This window comes from Tiliqua scincoides, chromosome 9 (assembly GCF_035046505.1).
Source record: "Tiliqua scincoides isolate rTilSci1 chromosome 9, rTilSci1.hap2, whole genome shotgun sequence".
NCBI lineage: Eukaryota > Metazoa > Chordata > Lepidosauria > Squamata > Scincidae > Tiliqua > Tiliqua scincoides.
The window spans coordinates 15,534,677-15,554,539 of NC_089829.1; the positions used below are offsets into that span (position 1 = coordinate 15,534,677).

The following is a 19,863-nucleotide window of genomic DNA, read 5'->3' on the forward strand; positions in this document are numbered from 1 at the left end:
TTCTTGAGCTGGAACTTGACTGGTGGCAATGAGGAGAGGCTCTTCTCAGTGGTGGCAGGACAGCTGTGGAACTCCCTCTAACTTGAGCTAAGAATTGCTTTCTGCTTGTTAACAGAGCCTGTTCTTATTGATGTATTTTAAACTGCTGCTTTGCTGACTAGGTGTGTGTGTGTATCGAGGACTAGGCTTATGCCAGGCTTTGCATTTAATTTGGCTTATTTGTGCTGGTAATTTTGTAATTTTATAAGATTGTAATTTGTTTATTAAGATTTATATCCCACCTTTCTTATGCTGGAGTAAATGCTCAAATGCTCATGCTGATTTTTTTTAATGATGACATGTTTTATTTAGTATTTTGCCTTATGTCTGTGAGCCGCCTTGTGTGCACCATTGTGGTGGGGAAGGCAGGATAAAAATCAGCCTACCTTTCTTTTAGTGGTGGCTAAAAACATTTTTTTAATTTTATCTTTCTCCCTTTTATTTTGTCCCTCAGCTTCCTATTGTTTTATTCTCTTGCACTGCTGTCATTTTAATTGTATTTTATGCTATTTTTATTGATTTTGGTGCTGGCTGCCTTGGGTGCCTCAAATGTTAAGGGGAAAGGGCGAGATAATAAATTACTAAAACTTTGCAATTTTTTCACTAGAAAAAAAGTCCTCTTAGAACAAAACATAGGAGGTTTCATTAAAACACAGGATTGTTAAAAATCCCTTTGCTAAGGGCTCCAGCCTGGCCCTGGATTTTTTTTTGGGGGGGGGGTCTTTTTGTGCAGGATGGTTTGACGTCACCAGGCCCCACCTCCTGCATTTCAGGTTTTGGGTGCCATTGACCTGGTGGATCCCTTCACCATAACAAATGCCAGTCAGGGACTCGGCAGGTGAACTAATTGGCATGAGGGTGATGTGTAAAGCGAATAGCAGCCATAGCTGGGTGTGAATCTCCTTCCTCTTTGCATCCAGGAAAAATAGATGAGCATGGCTGGGGGGGTGGTCATTGTTGTGTGCAAATTTTTAATTTTTATTTCCCACATTTCCATACTGCCCTTTCTCCCAGGGGCTGAGGGAGGTGTACACAGTTCCTCCCCTCCTTTCATCCTTACAACAACCCTGTGAAATAAGTGAGGCCAAAAGAGTTACTGGCCCCAGGTCACCCAAGAAGCTTCATGACTGAACAGGGATTTGAACCTGGATATTTAGCTCTGCTTTCTTTCTGCATCTCCCCCCACCTCTACATTACCATTGCTCATGAATATATGCACTGATAAAACATTTCAGAAAAATCAAGTTGAAAGGATGATGGTGTATATCAGCATCAGGAGTCCTTCAGTGTGGTCCCTTACCTATGTGCCCCTATGCTTTCCCCTTTTTATACACTGGTAAAAGGCCACATTAAAGGAATCTTGAAGCAGTCATGCCTGTGGCTGAGTCAGAAATGATTCTATGGCTATGTATTAGTAAAGCTGAAGGGGGGAAGGCACAAATGAACTGAAGGAACTTGCTGTTGTGCCAGGATCTTCATGCACAGCACTCTGTACAAAACTTGGAAATAAAAAACAGGAGCATGGAGGATTCCTAATGCATCGTTTCACTTTGGGGACCCGGCCTGTTAAAGGCCCAGAGAGTCATCGGGATGAGGGGAATTTCTGAGGCATCCTCAACCTACCTACCTGCTTACCCTTTAAGCTGCCAATTCTACAGGCTGTAGCAGATGTTTCTGGTACTTGCTCTCATTAAGATGCACTGTGTTTAGAAGGCGTTTAATGGTGTTAAAGTCCTCCATTTCTAAAACTGTGACTTTCTCCTTCTTTCAGGAAATTGCTGCCTACCTAATAACTTTTGAAAAACATGAAGAATGGCTAACGACCTCCCCTAAAACCAGGTAAGGTTGCAAAGAGCTTTCCTGGTGAAAATGTCCATTGATTTATTTTTCTCCTGATTTTACTTGACTTGCTAAATCAATTCATTGGTCACCAAGTAAAGACGAAGGAGGGTAGAGTGGGGGGAGGGTGGAGTGGGAGGGGAGGAACCAGCAACCCACCAAGTCATGCTTGATAGCTCATGACACCAAAGTCTCATTAATTGACTTAATGAGTATTTTATTGAATGGAATCAGATTGATTAAAACCGGGCCATCTGCAGCCCTGACAGGTGGAAAAAAAAGTTTGAGCCCAATGGCTTAACGTTTAATTATATATCTTGAGAGCGATGGATTTAAAAGGCTTGCCTGAGTGAAGGGGTGTGAGTCTGTTCGTCTCCGTGGCATTCCCAGTTGTCGCAAACTCTTTGGACCAGAAAGTCAAGAAAAACAAAGTGGCAGAAGCCAGTGAAAGTAAATCTCAGACATATCCTCTGTTTCTCCTTGGCTTGTTGAGTTAAGTGCTTGCTGGGATGGAAGGCTTCTCCCTTCCCCTTTCCAAGAAAGTGTCAGAAGTGGGCAGTGCATTTTCTTCATTTTCCATAGTAATTGGCACATGGTCTTACATCTCTCACAACTGTTTAACTTTCACAGTCTCTTTGGGACTGTTGCAGCAAGCAAGAAGGAGAGGTTTTCAGGTATTTTCTTGCTGCTGGCATTGTTGGTAAGGTTAAGGATTGAGGGAAATCTGCATCGCTTTTCCATTTTAAAATAAGTTTTTCACTGCAAAGCGGCAAAAATTTAGGGCACATACTGCTGTTTTTCCAGAAATGTTACTAATCTTTTAGAAGAATTTTCATTTTTCAGAATACTGAGTGTGGCTGGCTCATTTTAATGATAGTCATACTCAGCAGGTGAAATTATATATTTTGGAGGGTATAGGATCCACAACTCAGACCTTCTGGCTACGTAGTATAAATATAAGTTGTATAAGGTGTATATATATAACTCGTATGCATATCAATTTCAGTTCTAACTGAAATTATTTCCACATAATTGATATATGGAAAACGTTCATGTTTTGCTGTTCAAATGGTTGAAACTTTAGTGTGAGTTCTGTGTGAAACTTTCATCTCAAAATCTAGACATTCAATAGCTTGATCCTGCTGTTTACTTGTAAGTTCTACTTTGGCAAGAAGAACTGGCCCTGCAGAACTATGCATGTGCCCTTAGAGGTAAGTCCCTTTGAAATCAATGGGACTTACTCCCAGGTAAGTGTATCTAGGATTGCTGCTGGAGTGTGCAGTAAAATTGCAACTTTGGACTAAGGTGATTTTGACAGGTGCGAGTATGAACCTTCACAAGTCTTTCCCTGTTATATACCAAACACCATTGCACACCCTTTGTCAATTCGAGCACACTAGAAAATGCCATTGCATGTGTGATCTCTCAAGTATTGAATTTGAATATAATAAATCAAATACTATATTAAATAATTGGTGATTGGAGATTATTTCCCAAATCAACTCATGATCTCCAGCTGTTTGTGGTGTATTCAGCGTTGGAATTTGCAGATGGAAATTTTTGGAGTCGATTTGCGGAATTAATTTCAGTTCTGTCTAATCAAAATGAAGAATAACGGGGCAAATTAGTATCCAACCATACTTTCATTGGGGAATAGTTTTGCTCCCTCCCTCCCTCCAGTGTCTGATATATCTGGATACATTTCAAGGAGTCAATGCAGAATTTCTGATCATGGTTGTAAGTTTTTGAGACCTACCTGTACTGAACCAGACTTTGAGAAGGTGGAAACCTTGGAGCAGGGCCCTGGTATCCTCTTACAATCCGAGCCTTTGTCCAGGCCTTTGCCTTTCTGATAGGAGAGTGTTTTCATTGAGTTGAATTTTCATAGAGAGTGAAAAAACCTGTGCAGATTTTGGGTGGGGCACGAAGGATTAGAAAATTCAGGCCTGCAGTCAAACTTATTTCCCTTTTCTTGTTTGTGCAAAACCAGCACAGGCTTGCTGCTTGGTTTCTCTTAATATTCTTTAGAAATTGGGCGGGGGGGGGGGGGAGGAATTATAGGAAGGCACAAGAACTGTTGTTAACCATATTCAATTGTACAAATTAGCACTCCACGTTTTTAGCACCTAACAGTTGTGAAGAAGGCAGAGTTCTTTTCCAAATTGCAAGGAGACCTGTCTTGCTTTAAAAAAAATATTATTATTCTTAAAGGCTCCATAAGAATTCCAGCCTTGTCCCTTCCAGCAGGCAAAACTGCCTCATGGTCCATTGACTTTCAATGTGCTGTTTTTTATAGAAGTTTATAACCCATCGTCTTTCATAAGGAGGCTGGTGATGGCATCCTGAATGGCACTCAGTTAAATTTCCCCTAGGTTGAAATTGGGTGGCTGGGCTTCACTCATGCTCAGCATCCCTCGGAGCTCTCTCTTTTTTTTGCTTGTAACCCTGAGACTGGTGGCTGTTTTGTAAGGATGTGGGAAACCACCTCCTGCAGAATCTGTGCCTTGATCTGTCCAGCCCAGGCCACCATCTGAAACCTGGAAAGTTGTAGCCAGTCAGTCCTAGAATGTCAGGGATGGAAGTGACCTTGGAGATAATCTCTAGCCCAACCCCCCTGCTCAGCACAGAAACTTCTACAGCATCCCTGCCAAATGGCCGTCCAGCCTCTGCTTGAAAACCTCCAATGAGGAAGAGCCCACAACTGCATGAGACTACAACTGTTCCAGTTCCAATCAGGTCTTAAGAGTGAGAAAATCCTTCCTCATGTCTAGCCTACTTCCCTGTAGTTTCAACCCGTTGGTTCTAGTCCTACCCTCGGAAGCCACAGAGAACAAGCCCCCCCCCTCGCATGACAGCCCTACAGGCCAGAGCAATTCTTGCATGGGGTCCTGTTGTAGTGTCCTCTTGTAGGGTGGACTACCCCTTTCTTCCCACTACTGAAGAACAGCCAGTGTGAAGCTCTTGGAGTGGGGAAATGCCATTTCCTGGCCTGGGAGCTTGAGAGATATCAATAAAGCAGGCAATCACAGTCTGGAGCCAGTGCCAAGTCAGCCTATCGAACGATCCTAAGTCATCTTGTGCAAAGTCAGGGCAATATCAGCTGCACCATTAAAGCATCTGATTATCGATGTATTTGCAGAGAGGGTTGTTTTTCCATGAAACTTTGAGGATTTGTTTAGTCTGCTAAAGGCAAGGCACGAAAATAGCAATATTTCTATTAATATTACAGTATCCTGTTCCTCTGTGTTTATACTTGAAAGCATAATGTCCCAGGAGGAAAACATGATTGTGTGTGTGTGTGTATTGTGCATGCAATCGCTGTTTAAGGACCTTAAATTACTTGTTTGAATTTGCTTTGGAATATATATAAAATATTGAAATTAATTGCTGCAGTTTAATGCTGAGTTCATACAAACAGGCCTCTTGGTATTAAAGAATTAATGACATTGATCCTGCGCTGGACTGGAACATTCTCCCATTCTTTGGAGTTGGTTTTTTTCCTTGCTACTAATTTTGTTTGAGAAAATTAATAGAAATGAATTGCGCTCCTGACAGTTCATACAGTTTCTTAATGAAATGATGCATAGTGTGAGCTGAAAAGAATCCTGTTTAAAGTCACTGCAGTAGGTCATAGCATTCCTTTTTATTTATTTATAAAATGTTTATGGCCCCCGTCGGTCCTCTTGAGGCGGCTCACAGCACAATTAAAAATACAACCGATGGAAATAATTCTTAAATCAACACAACAGCTGTCAACCACGTTGAAAGCCAAAATAGCAAAGTAAAATTGACCAGAAGCCCGTTTGTACAGGGAAGTTTTAACCAGCTTCTGAGGAGGAAGCAAGCATGGCCACTGGTCTTGGGACAATAAGCTCCACCAGGAGGGTCCACTATTAGCAAGGCTTGTGGCCACCAACCGGACTCACCTGTTTTAAAAGCCACTCAGTGGTATTAATCATAGCAGCAGACTGAGAGAAGAAGCTTAGCAAGACAAGCCAGGAGCCCTCTGGGAGGAGGCTGTGCCAATAAGGAAGGAGCAAAGTGAACATTTACAATGGGAAGGAGTTGCATGGACTTGGTGCCACCGCAATAAATGTCCTGTTCTACTTGCCTTCCACTTGTCTTGGCATTTGGAGTGAAACCACATGGGAATTGGATGTAGCTTGAGGTCCAGCCTCCTGTCCTAGCCTTAAGGTATTCTTGAAAGACACCGGCCTGACCTCATGAACACAGGAAACTGGATTTACCTTATCTAGCTAGGTTAGTATTGTTTGGCTGTCTGTCTAGAAGAAGACGAAGGCTTAGGAAGAGAAGGCTGGAGTGATAGCCAATGGTGATGGCTCTTGGTTTCAGGACCCTTACGAGGGATTAGACAAGTTCATGGAGGAAAGGTCTGCCTATGGCTGTTAGTTGTGATGGCTTTGTGGAGCTTCCTATTCAGAGTAGTCTACTACTGAACACTAGTTATGGGCATAGCAAAGAGGGGAGAACTGTTTCCCACAAAGCCCTTTTTGTGGGCTTCCCAGAGATATCTGATTGGTCATTACAGGATGCGGGATGTTGGTCCAGGTAGAACTCTGTGTGTTCCATCAGGGCTCCTCTGATGTATAGGGCAGAGATTAGAGTGAGGACATGAACATGGCCAGAAGCCACGAAAGTGAGGAAGGCTGGAATTGACTTATTGATCTGTAACACCCTGCCAAATCTTCGTTGCAGGCCTCTAATCCAACATAAACCTATCTAAGTGATAAATGGCAGCTATTATGAGAGTATTGTCCCCAATCTATTATTATGGATTATTGCTTCTGATCACATCAGTTTATTTCCAAATGGTGGGAGGTTGTCTGGGACGTGGTAACTAAAAAAAAATCCACGACAACATGTAATGCAAGGAAGAAATCGTACAACAGGTGTTAGCCAGTGGGTGGGTAGAACATTGGACTTGAACCAGAAAGTCCCCACTCAGCCCTGAAGCTTAGTGGGTGGCCTTGGGGCCATTAATTGGTTCTCAGACTAGCCTACCTTGTAGGGAGGTTGTGAGGTGCCATGGAAGAGGAAGACTCTTGCACACCACTCAGACAGCCCAATCCTATGTTGCCTGGAGTATGGGGCTGCCGTGGCACCAAAAATGGCTGCTGCAGCATCCTGAGTGCTAACTGTGCAGTGCCAGTGGCACCTCAGGCGAAAGAGACCTTTGTCCCCCCAGGTAAGGCAAGTAGCTCCACCATGGGGCTACTTTTCTATGGCATGAGTTGAATCTATGAGTTCATTCTACGTTGATTCTATGAGTTGCCATAGAATCAAGAGTCTCCGTGTCGGGCGGCAGACCCGACCCAGAGGCTTAGGATTTGGTGAAGCTTTGCTCCACCGGATCTGCCTCCCTCCTGCACCACACCCTCTGTCTGGCACGCCTCCTCCCTGCCCTTTTCCCACCCTCCCCCGCCTCCCTCCGCCCCAGCACGCCTCCTCCCCACCTCCCCCCATGTCCCCACCTACTCTGCGCCACCCGGTGGTCTACGCGACCCCCGAACAGCAGAGTTCTGGTGATCCACTGGCGCTGAGCTAGCACCAACACTCCACCGGTGCTAGGGTCTCACAAATGTACTTTATTGCAAGTGTGCAACAGTGAACGCCGGCTGTAAGCCAGCACACTCTGTTTAGGATTGCACCCTGAGCTCTCTGGAGGAATGACAGTATATAACACTGAGGGGGGAAAATAAATTATTACCTTCAAGGAGACATTGCAAACACACCTTCAAGGATTCTTAACATTATAGTCCACTGAATCACCAGGATAATTAAAAAAATACTCTGAATTTACATTGTGTTTCCCCAAAAAATGCAGATGGATTGTGATGCTGAAGTTGCTGCTGCTCCCCCCTCTGAAAATATGCTAATAAAAAGAAGTTGAGTATTAAAACTAACTAAACTCTAAATACCACATCAAGATAAATTAACAAAGTACATTTTGTGGTGTGCTCTCCTTGATGTTTTTCTTTAATTACATTTGTTTGCTTATTTTTTTAATTGGCAAGCTAATCCACTATGGAGTTGGGATTCATTAGAGTGAATTTGTAAAAATATATATGCATCAAACAGTCATGAAGTACAGTAACAACATCATAGAAATCTGAATTTATAATTTAAGTACAAAATCATGGAAATGGGCATTTTTGCAGTGAAAAAAGATGGGAGGTGGTAACCTTTGAAATGCAAACCAGATTTATAAAACCAGGCCTAACTTTGGAAGAAGATATATCCCTAATTCTTCACCTTCAGTGTCATGCATCCCATAAGAAAATATCCTATAGCTTTTAAATCATACGATATTTAGTGTTTCCTGCTAAATTTCTGGGTGTGCCAAATTCTTCTTGTTGTATGGAATGGAATCCTTACAGCAACCCTGAGCAAGTCTTATCCCCATATCGCACCTGGGGAATACTGAGGCTGGGAGGGACAGGCTCACCTGAGGCCATCTAGTGAGAATTCACAGTAGAGGCAGGGCATGAACCAGGAAAATTTGGATTTGCAGCTCAGTCTCTTGGCCTCTGTGCTACACTCACTTTCTGTTCTTTTAACTTTAATTTTAACTTTCTTTTTTAAAATGTATCTTCTTATGTTTGTTAAAACATTTGTATGCTGCCCACCAGCCTCGAAGACGCTCAGGGCAGTTCACAGAATTGTTTATCTGGATTTTGTTTGACAACAGAAAATTAAAAGAATTCAGAGCAATTAAAAAAACAAGCTGCTGCCACCACCACCACCAGTCACTGATAAAACCTGTCGGATTAAAACAGCGGCTTAGATGTGACACTCTGGAAGTCCTAGGCAAATAGAAAGGGCTTTGTCTCGTGGTGGAAAGGTGTCCAATTTGCCACAAGACAAAACTCCAGAGAGAGGGGTGAAAAAGCTCTCTCTGTTGCCAGATTCTAGAGGGGAACAGACAATGGTGGCAATACATATTGGGCACTTGCCTATGCCTTATTGCTTGCAAAGGAAAATGTAGGAGTTGTGGGTGTTAAGACTGCAACCCACCGTGTGCTTACCCAGGAGTAAGTCTCATTGAACGCGGTGGAATCTGGTGCAGTTAGATGTGCTTGTGTGCATATGTGGAAGGCAGTGGCAGAAAGGGCAATGTGCGAACGCTGAATGAATGTGTTCAGATTGTGGTGGTGATGATGGTGAAGAGTACATGAAACTGCCTCCTGTGGAGTTGGATCCTTGGACTACCAAGCTCAGTTACGTCTATTCCATGGCGGGGTGAGGGCTGCAGAAGGCATATTTGGGATCTACTGGGGATCTCTGGGTGACTTGCAAAAGGTTTCTGGCTGTCAGTTGTTTGAAATAACAACAAGCAAGCAGCTCTTCTGACTCCTTAAAACGGCCCTTGCTGAAATGAATAAAACTGAGATGGGGAAATCCTGGCATGGATTCGTTGCAAGTTCAGTTCTGGTGCTGAAAACAAATTCTTGGGCTGTGTACTCGGAGGTCCACCCAGGTGGCTGTTTTGCACCAGACTCCAGCTAGTGGACCTCAAATCCAGTTAAAATTAGTGTTGGAAGGTATAATGGAAATGTGCAAGACCCTTGGAGGAGATGTGGTGTCAACAGTGGTCCCTTGCTCTGGCAGGCAAGCATGGGGTTAACATCAGGGCCTTAGATTGCAGTGCTGCACAGCTGCAGCCACTTAAAGGCAGAAAGGCCCTCAGAGTTAAAGGGAGCACCTACAGGAAGGAAAGGGGGTGTGGGCAGTAGAAGGAGGAATGTGTGGAGAAAGAAGCAAGGGAGCGATAAGCTGATGGATTAATGCACTGAGGAACTAATGGACTAGCTTGTAGTTTAATATAGCAGTATGGTAGTGTAGAGGCACTGGGCTTTGGAGATTTTTGCTGATCCATGACAACCATTTGGGCGTGGACACACACACACACACACACACACACACACACACACCCTCTTCTCATCTCCTCTTCTTGGGAAGTGTGCTTCCCAAGCACATATGGGAAGATGGAAACTTGGGGCCCAGTAAAGGGAAAACACAGAGATGAGTCATAGTTTTACATAAGGCTAGAAGTGAGGAATGCATTTTTGCCTGAGAAAGAGTTTTTTATAAGTGGCAGTAACCTGGGCATCGCTTTTGTATTGTTAATGAGAGACAATAAAAGGCTGAAAGGGGGCTGGCTCATGCTCCCTGGACTCAACCTGAAGCTCTGGCTCCCTGTCTTTCTTGGTGTCAATTCATCATTGCTTCACTAGCTGATGAACTACTGGTCCTGTTGACTGACCAATTGTCTAACAGATAGATGGAAGAATAGGCTTCTGAGGATTGCTGCAACAAGGATTGCTGGAGGCTACTGGAACAGAGACTGCTGGAGACAATGGAGATTGATGTGTGGCTGCCACACCCAAGACCCACTGAGGACCAAGTTGTTGCTCTGGTGGCTGGAGAAGCTTCTGGCAGGAGAGGGGAGGAAGGAGGATCTCTGCAGGTTGAACAGGCAAGCTACCCTGGTGGTGGGGTCCAGCAGCGCTGCAGCATAGAACTTGGGCTGTTGTTAGGGAACTAAGGAGAACTAATTAGCTTAAAGTGGGCATAAGTTTTCTTGGTGAAATTTGGGACTGGGAATCTGGCAAAACAGAAGGGGCCTTGGTAATCTAGTCCAGGCAACTGCTGCAGACTCCATTAGCCTGAAGTCTGCCCATTTCTCCGCTAGAAGCAGCTGTCCAGGACTTCATTCAGACGAGAAGGGGCTCAGGTCCCCGAAGCTCACCCTAGCGATGCTGAGATTTGAGCCTGGTGTATCTTCTGCTACTGTGGCCCTTCCCAACCCCTGGGGGCTGGGGATAAGTACAGCCTCCTTTTGGCTGTACTTGTTGTAAGAGGCGACTAAACAGCCACCAGGTAGATGGGATTCGTTAGCCTGGGAAGGCAGTTCATCTGAGAGAAGGAAAACTCTGATCCCAAACCTCCACTGCCTTGTGGCTACATCCAGTTATGGAAAAGGCTTCAGGAGTCAACCTCAAAGCAAAATCCGGAGCCAGAGTCCCGGAGGCAGTTCATGGCTGAACACAGTCACGTTCTGGCAACTCCTGCGATGCCGTTGGAACCAGCTGTATTGACTTCTGCCTTTCCATTGGACCATTTCAGTGATGTGGAGAGGGGGGATTTGCTGCATGGGTAATAGTCTATCCTCCATATCTACTTTACCCAGGCTTTGCGCACTAGAGAGGACACTGGTTCAGAACCACCATTCAGAGCGCGATACCATAGACTTCCGAGACTGAAGGATGCCAACAAGTATGGCCCTTCCCTCAGTATTATTTGTTTATGTTCCACGTATCTTGTACCTTGGAAGTAAAGTTTGCAACACAGGGATTCCAGTCAGCCTCCTTTTGGGCATTGACCAAATCTAGACCTGCCTGGATTCTGCAAGACATAGTGGAAATAGAAAAGACATAGTGGAAATGGAAAAGGTGCAAAAGAGAGTGACTAAGATGATTACGGGGCTGGGGCACCTTCCTTATGAGGAAAGGCGTTCCTTATGAGGCGTTTGGGCCTCTTCAGCCTAGAAAAGAGGCGCCTGAGGGGGGACATGATTGAGACATACAAAATTATGCAGGGGATGGACAGAGTGGATAGAGAGATGCTCTTTACACTCTCACATAACACCAGAACCAGGGGACATCCACTAACATTAAGTGTTGGGAGAGTTAGAACAGACAAAAGAAAATATTTCTTTACGCAGCGTGTGGTTGGTCTGTGGAACTCTTTGCCACAGGATGTGGTGATGGCGACTGGCCTGGACACCTTTAAAAGGGGATTGGACAAGTTTCTGGAGGAAAAATCCATTACGGGTTACAAGCCATGATGTGTATGTGCAACCTCCTGATTTTAGAAATGGGCTATGTCAGAATGCCAGATGCAGGGGAGGGCACCAGAATGAGGTCTCTTGTTATCTGGTGTGTTCCCTAGGGCATTTGGTGGGCCGCTGTGAGATACAGGAGGCTGGACTAGATGGGCCTATGGCCTGATCCAGTGGGGCTGTTCTTATGTTCTTATGCAAGGTTCCAGGATCCTGTGCCTTCAGAGCATAACCTCAGAGCTGCAAGAGCAGCATTTCTGAAAGTGCAGTCCTGTGCATGTTTACTTGGAAGTAAGTAGACCCGAGTCCAGAGGGCTTATTCCAAGAAAGCATGCACATCACACCAGATTTAGTTGCTCAGACCAACATGGGAACATGAGCCAAAAGATCTTGTAGGGAGTATTGCATGCCCTATATTGCTGTTTTGGTACAAGAAGGTTTCTTTGGGCTCCATGCAGTTCACCCCAAGATTTGCCAGAAGTGGGGGTGTTGGCGCACAGACTGGTCTCTGCCAGACATTTTACAGGTCACCAGCTTGAGAGCAGCTCAGCTTTTGACACGCTCTTAAGAGCATAAAGCAATCCTGAGTAATTGTTTCAAGACTGCTGCTTGAGAGGCCAGCCAGCCTGTGGGCTTTGGTTCCATCTGATAGACAACACTGCCTCTTTATTGATTCAGGATTCAGTTACTGATGACTGAAGATGAGGTCATGTGCTTCCTTCCCCCACTCCCTTCAGAATATTCAGGAATGGCTGTATCGGCTCTTTGATGTAGAGTTATTTACTTTTGTGATGTTGCATTTGTAGTGAGTGCTGCAGAAACAGCTAATGGGTTTTAGCTCCATAAAAATCAATATAATGTGATTGCACAAAAAACTGAGACTTACATAAACAACATTCTTGCAAGGCAGGTCACTTTCATGATGCCCATGCTAATGATGAGGCTGCAAGATGGTGGCTTGCTTAAGATCAGTTTGTTACTGGCCTGTGTTCAACTCATGGGGGGGGGGTGTTGGAGAACAGTAAGGTTGTTTAATGAATCGTGGCCACCCTAGAAACTGTCCATGACAGCTCTCTCTTTCTTTGGTTCCTTATCTGAGTTCATTCTGTAACTGCTAGTTGCAGAGACATGTCTGGGGGTGTGCAGATGACTCTCACTACCATGAAGAAATTTTTGACTGTTTGATTGGTGGTGCACCGAACCGCATATTTAAGGGGTTAACAGAAGAGGCAGGAGCAAGAAATAAATGAAATGAACGAATGCTGGTTTATTGAGGGGATTATTTCCAATATTAGGAGTGGAGTTAAAAGGTATCAAATCCACTGGAGAGAATTGAAATTTCTACATTTTGCAATGGACCAGGCGGAGCAGTAGGAAATCCTTATGTTCTGTCATTGACTGGGGGGCGGGGGGAGAATAGGGCATCAGCATAAGCTGCAGTGTAGCTTTTCATGGAAAGAGGAAGGGTTGGGAAGAAGGGGGGGGGGAGAAAACATTACTTTTAAACCATGCCTGGGCTTCATGTGTTTTCAGTATTGAATCTGACTGAAAAGACCTAACAATGTCCTGAGAATGAGCTCTGGTGAGAACATAGTGGTTCTGCAGGAAGGAGTTTCAGCAGCCCTCATGCAGTCTCCTTCAGGAGCATGGAGGGCCCCTGACAGGCTCATGACCTGGCAGGGACTATTGGGGTTCACAGCCTATGGGCTTTTGCTTCTGTGTGCTCCCCTTTCGTGTCCAACTGTATCCTTTAAGGGAAACCCCAATGCAAGGAAAAAGGCTTCTCTTGAGACAGTTGGCGAACAAGCGTATTGCAGACAGACGGCATCTCCAGGTAGGCTCGTGGTTTTTGTGGATTGCTGGTCTCTTTTGACTGCCCCTCCATGAACAGGAGGTCTTAGTCAGCTCCAACGCATCTGGCCAGGTGGGAAGGTGAGGTGTGATGCTGAGGTGGTCATAAAACACCTAGTTGTACAAGGCGATGCCCACATGGAGCTCGCAGTAACTAAAGCGAAGCCCAAAGTTCCTTGGGCGTATTCTGACTTGGCTGCCTTGGAGTGTGTCTCTAGGTCTGGTCAATCCTACTTGCCTCCCCTGGCCTTGGAGAGCTGTAATACAGTCCAGAAAGCTGATGCCTGAGAAAGGGACCGTTAGAGAGATGTAGTAGGGTTGATCTCTACATTCAGATTTGCCTTTAATTAGCTGCTATACTTGAGACCTGTGCCTGGGCCCTTCCAGCTCCCAAGCCTGTTCCTCCTCCTCCTATTGCCCCACCTCCTTATTTTTAAGAAATGTTGTATATGCTTTGAAAACAACCTGCTTATGGTCTGCTGACCTCAGTTCTGCCCCTGTCCTGTTGGACCCTTGGCTCCCTGGTGCAGTGCAGACTTGGGGGAATTCTTCGTAGTATCGAGAGAGAGGCTTTCGAGGATGCTCTTTCTCTGCCTGGTTTTGGCATCATGCTGGCAGCAGTCAACTCATTTGCCTTGGGTGGAGAGGCAGATCTGGGGGGAGGAGGGAGGCCCTGCTCCCAGGGTTTTTCCTTACACAAACTATCTTTTGCAGGTTAAAAAAAGGTAGAAATTCTCCTGTCCTTTTTCCACAACACAGGAGCTGGCGCCTTGCAGGCAAGGCAGGGGAGCCATTTAGCAAGCAAGGAAGACTTGATGCAAGGTCTGTCCCCAAGGGAGCTGGGTCAGGACAGGTGTTGCACCAGTAGGCAGTAAAGGGTGCTTCTCCTAATAGGCTTTGCATCCCACCCTTCCTGTTGCCTCTGAGGTGACCACATCCTAGGGTCTGTTATAAGGAACAGGGCTTGGCAAAGAGGGTCCTTGTGCTGCCGGATGAGCAAACCATCTTCTAATGGTGGCTTTCTGGGTGTGTGTGTTTGTTTGTTTTTTAATTGGGGCCTGTTGGAGAAGCCCAGGCCTGGGGCCTATATCTGAGTCTCTGGATTTGGTGAAGTCCAGTGGTGGGGCATCCTCACTAGCTGTGGTCTCAGATCCCAGAAGGAGTTGGCTTCTGGTCACCACATGTTGGAACCAGAAGCCAACTCCTTCTGGTCCCAACATGTACCATAGTGGCACCCCTTCCAAGCTGGTGGATCCTTTTGCACAGATCAGGGTAGCTACATTTATAAGCAGGGTCGGAATCTTAAGGGCACTGCTGGCTGCTTTGTGGGGGGGGGGGAGGAGAGAGAGGGGGGAGGTTTCTTTCAAAAATTCACATCTAAACCATTGTCAAACATTGAGGAATAAATTCCGGAAGTTTTGCAGGCTGCTTCTTCTTTTTGTTTGTTTCTTTCCTTATTTTAGTCTCCCTTTTGGAGAGTCTGCACCAAGCAAGCTGTTGTGCAGCATTTCTAGGCAGCAGGACTTGGCAATGATGAATATTTCTGAAGCTCCAAAGTTCTGTGGCACTGTACTCCTCCAAATCAATAGCAATTTACATGCAGTGTCAGTATCTATTTGTGGTAATTTAGTTTTACTTCGGCCACCTCCTGGTTTTATTTTTAGCATTTTAATTTTCCTCTGCCATCTTTTAGGAAAACAAGAGTCATTTCCCCCCTTCGGCTGGCAAAGACCACAGGATGCCGGTGCTGCCTCTCTCCTGTTGATGAATTCTAACCTAATAAATCATGACGCTTTGTGAAAGGTCCAATTCCAAAGAAAAGAGAAATATGAAAAGCCTTATCCTGTTGGTGCAGGATGAGGCCACCTTCGTCTCCACTGCAAGTCATGACACACTTTCATAGCTGGTACAGAAGAGGCCATTTGAATGTTGCCCTTTGCAATGGCATCACAAGCCTTCACATTATGGACATTGATGTCACACCAGTCTCACTCCCTGGCTGGCCCAAGACTTCCTGTTACCTGCTGCTTCCCTCTCCTGGCAGCCACTGCTTCTCCAATGCTTTAGCTCACCACTTTCCTCTCCTCCACACTATGGCTTTTACTTTATCTCCTCTTCCTTTACCAATCCAGAGAGTGGGATGGCAAGGATCAATGGAGGTGAGCAGGTGGATGGAAGTGGGTGTGCCCTGCTGGTTTGCTGCCTGAGGCAACCACTTCAGTTGGCATCACAAATGGGCCAGCTCTGCTTATGCCCCAAATCCCTTCCTTGTCTTTTTACATTTGTAAATACGGAGAATGGTTTCGTGTTGCTGGGTGTCAGTACTGGAAAGTGGGGCAGTGACATAACAGTGATGGGAAAGGCAGAGAAACATTTATTTATTTATTTGCTTGCTTGCTTGCTTGCTTGCAAGATCCCCCCCCCACCTTTTCTCTCTGCCAGGCACTCAAAGCGGCTTCCAAAAACTTATCCAAAAAATATGCATATATAAGTGCTAAAATGTCATAAAAGAATGAAAGACCCAAAAGACTCTTAAAAGCCCAGAGTAGGATTAAAATGATGATTAAAAAAAACCACCCCAATATTAAAATTCCTAAACATTGACGGTGAATGAAAAAAGAAGTATATTTAGGCCCTGCCAGAAACCCTATAAGGAGGGAGCAGTTTGTAAGCTAATGGGGAGGGAATTTTATAGAACTGGTGCCACTGGAGAATGCTCTCCTCCTTGCCGCTACCCCTCTCACCTCCATCGGTGGTGGCACCCATAAAAGGGGCTCTCTCTGATGACTGGAGGGTGTGGGATGGATTATATGAAAGAAGGTGATCTCTCAGATATCGTGACCCCAAGTCGTATTGGGCTATAGAAACATCAGGTGGCTATTCTTCTAAAACCCAGAGACTGGTTGGTAAAACTGATGGGTTTGGCCATAATGCCCAAAAATAGCCTGGCAGTTATTAGTTTTTAACTTGACAGTAAGCAAAAAATATATTTTGGATTGAGAAGACTTCATGCAGAATTGAAACAGGAAGCTTCAGTTACAGGGAATCTCTTTTTAAATAATATTTTCAATGGCAAAAGAGAGGACCAAGGAAGTGAAGTAAAAGAGGAAGAGAGATATTGTGTGTGCGTGCACTAAAATCCAGCACCCTTGGGACCTAGGTGATACTGGATTATTAGGCATGGCAGACTTTCAGGAGGTTAATATCCTGCCCAGATCTAGTGACCAGGCTCTTTCTTACTTTACTGTCTCAGGAACACCATAGGTTTGCATTACTCCAACACCAAGCCAAGTGCAATGGTGCCTACTCAGGGAGTTCAGGAGTTCACTAGAGCCTGCAGCACTTCCAGACAATTTTGACCCTGAGTAGGAGTTATTTCATCTTGACTACTAGGAGGACAATTTTGACCCTGACTACTAGAACTACTGAGACCGCTGGAGTTTTACCCTATGTGTGCGCATGAGAGAGAGAGAGAGAGAGCACAATTTATGTTTTCTATGATTTCTTTCTTCTCAATTGTAGATCTTAGTTTTGTGATGCCCACCTTTGGTGTGCTGCTTGATTTTTTTATGCTTTGTTAAATCCAAGTTCTTTCTCATCTGCATTTGTAGGTAATGTTCTTTGTTTCTGTTTTGTGTGTTTGCATTATTGTAATCTTTGAATACCTAGGTAAATACGTAGTTATTTAAAAATATTAGGTGGAGGCCAAGGAGTTTTGCTATATGCAAAATTTGGGATACCTTGGAGAGTTACCCTAAAGTATGTTCCAGCTTTTTTTTCAAGAAGTTGTCCTGTTTTGGGCAGTGGCCCCACGGGTACCAGGTCCAACCTCAGAAAGTGACCACTGGAGAAACAAGAAATTGAAGTCTGAAAGAGCACGGTGAAATGAACAGCAAGTAGGTGGTCACTGCTACAGTCAGTAGACAAGTTTGCAGCACCAGAGGGAGTTTCATGTGTGGCAACTCACAAGAGGGTTCTTATAAGTTCAAAATAACAATCCCTGCACCTTTGATAAAATGGAAAGGGATTGGAAGCTTGAGGGGTGTCTGGTATGGAGCTGTGCCCTGGGGCACTGTTTGACAGTCTGTTATCTCCCCCAGTGTGGCTGTGAGATCACTTGAGCAGGAGATTCTGGATTTGAGATTGATACTGGAAGGGTCTAGCTGGGAGGGGTAGATCATGATGTGGTCAAATCAGAATCCAGTTTTCTGCTCTGTTTGCTTCTGAGGCTGTCTTCCATCATGGTGGGTGATTTTCCACTGGCTGACTGTTCTTACCTAGCCTGGCGGCAATAAAAAGCAGTGGTCCATACTCATTTTTCCATCTCGATTTAGTCCTCCCACTCTTCTGTGTTCTCCCCTCCCCTGTTCTGGATGTTTTGCAGCCTCTGGTGCTTTCAAATATGCTGGTTAAATTCAATTCATTATGTAAAACGTGGCCTTGTTCCTCGTGTGAGGTGGAGCGGGAGCCATCCCACAATAAGATTTAGAGGTACCCTGTTGGGATAATGATGCAAAATCACCATTAAGACTAAACTGCATGTAAGGGACTTGAGAGATGAAAAGGATATGCCAAAGAGAAAACACAGCTGAGATCAGAACCACTAAGAGGAAATCAGTTTGAGCAGCAGAAACAAATAGGAGGAGATCCCTCATGGAGAGACGTATCTAATCTGGAGTTCCCTGAGCCAGCCAGGTGCCCCAGCTGGGGTGCCCCAGCAGGAAATGCAGGACAGTGGCTTTCTCTGGTTCCCCAACAACTGATATTCAATGCCATACTACTCTGAACTTCTACGTATCCAGTGTGATAAGTAGCCCTTGATAGCACATCTAACCCTCCCTTTGTTTGTGGCCCCTTTTAATCACGTGGCCCTCACCAGTGGCCCAGTGGCCATCACCATATCTCACTCAGAGTGTAATGTATGAGCCGCAAACCAAGACTTCCCCCAGACTGAATCTCCCCTCTGCCAGCAACCTAGAAGGCTATGTTAGGCAGGGCTGCTTTCTAACAGCCTCAGTTTTCCCCATCGGCATTATGGAGACATAAATACTTACCTTACAAGGTTGTTATACTACATGTGAAACACTTTGCGGACTCAGAAAACACTGTGTAAATGCTAACAGTCCTGTACATGTCCATGCAGAAGCATGGCATACCTTTCACTTTCACCTGGTGAGGGACCAGAGCATTTTGTCGAAAGTAAAAAATGGATGAATGTCAAAGCGTAGCCTTATTTAGCTTACAAATTTATGTGGCCTGTAAAGAATGTGAATAACAGGTGCGAATGCATGCAAAACCTACATAAAAGAAAAATAAACATAAGAATGTCTAAGAACATTCTGGAAGGTTGGATGAAATCGGATGAAAGAGGAAAGCATGTGGATGAAATTTGAAATGTGCTTATAATTGAAAATGGCTGAAAGAGCAAAGCAATGAAAGTCAAGTGGATGAAATTGAAGGCATTGCTGTAAATCCCATTGTGGTCCATGGGGGCTTCCCAGGTAAGTGTGCATAGGATTGATCCCTAAGTGGTAGTGGTGCGCCTGCCTTAAATGAGAGTTGCTAGTGTTGCCCCAGACAGTTCAAGAACAGCTTAATGCTGTCTGGGAAATAGTAGAGTCCTGCTCTGGATGCTATAATAATAATAATAATAATAATAATAATAATAATACAGGCATTTATATGCCGCCTTTCTTGGTTGTCGGATTTCTCCTCAGACTTTAATTCAAGGTGGTTTACATAGGCAGGCTGTTCTAAATCCCCGTAGGGATTTTTACAATTGAAGAAAGGTTCTATCTTTCAAGAACCGCGCAACATTTCAGATGGATCTTTTACAGTCTGTTATCACTTTCTGGCCTCCAGATTCCTCCCATGCAGGCTGACAAGCAGCTCCTTCTTCTCTCCAAGAGCAGGTGGAATAACTCGGCTAGGCTTGTCAGCTGCTTCAAGGTCTCGCCATTCACGGTGCCGGTGGCCTCGAACTAGCGACCTTCGGATGTTATCTTCAGGCAAACGGAGGCTCAACCCTCTAGACCAGACCTCCTGCTCAGACCTCCTGCCCTTGTCTCATACTTGTCTCATTTCCGCCCACCCTGAGTGGTTTGACTAAAGCTCCCATTGTATTTGTGGGGTGTGAGTATCCCTAAGTAAAGAGGGCTTGTCCAGCAAGGCGTGAGTGCCAGGAGCTCAGCTTGTGCAGCCAAACAATGTTGCTGTCTCAACCCTGCCAGGCAGTGATGTGCTGCTTCACCCCTCCCCAGAGCTCAGCTGAC

The 19,863-nt window shown here is 45.0% G+C and overlaps 1 protein-coding gene across 1 annotated transcript in view; it reads left to right on the forward strand.

Annotated features, from left to right (window-relative positions):
• LOC136660346 (calmodulin-binding transcription activator 1-like) overlaps nucleotides 1-19,863 on the forward strand; it is a 627,764-nt gene that overhangs the window by 97,106 nt on the left and 510,795 nt on the right. The window contains exon 2 of the mRNA XM_066637476.1: nucleotides 1,811-1,878. Within this exon, the coding sequence (XP_066493573.1) occupies nucleotides 1,811-1,878 (68 nt within the window). The remainder of the gene's footprint in view (nucleotides 1-1,810; nucleotides 1,879-19,863) is intronic.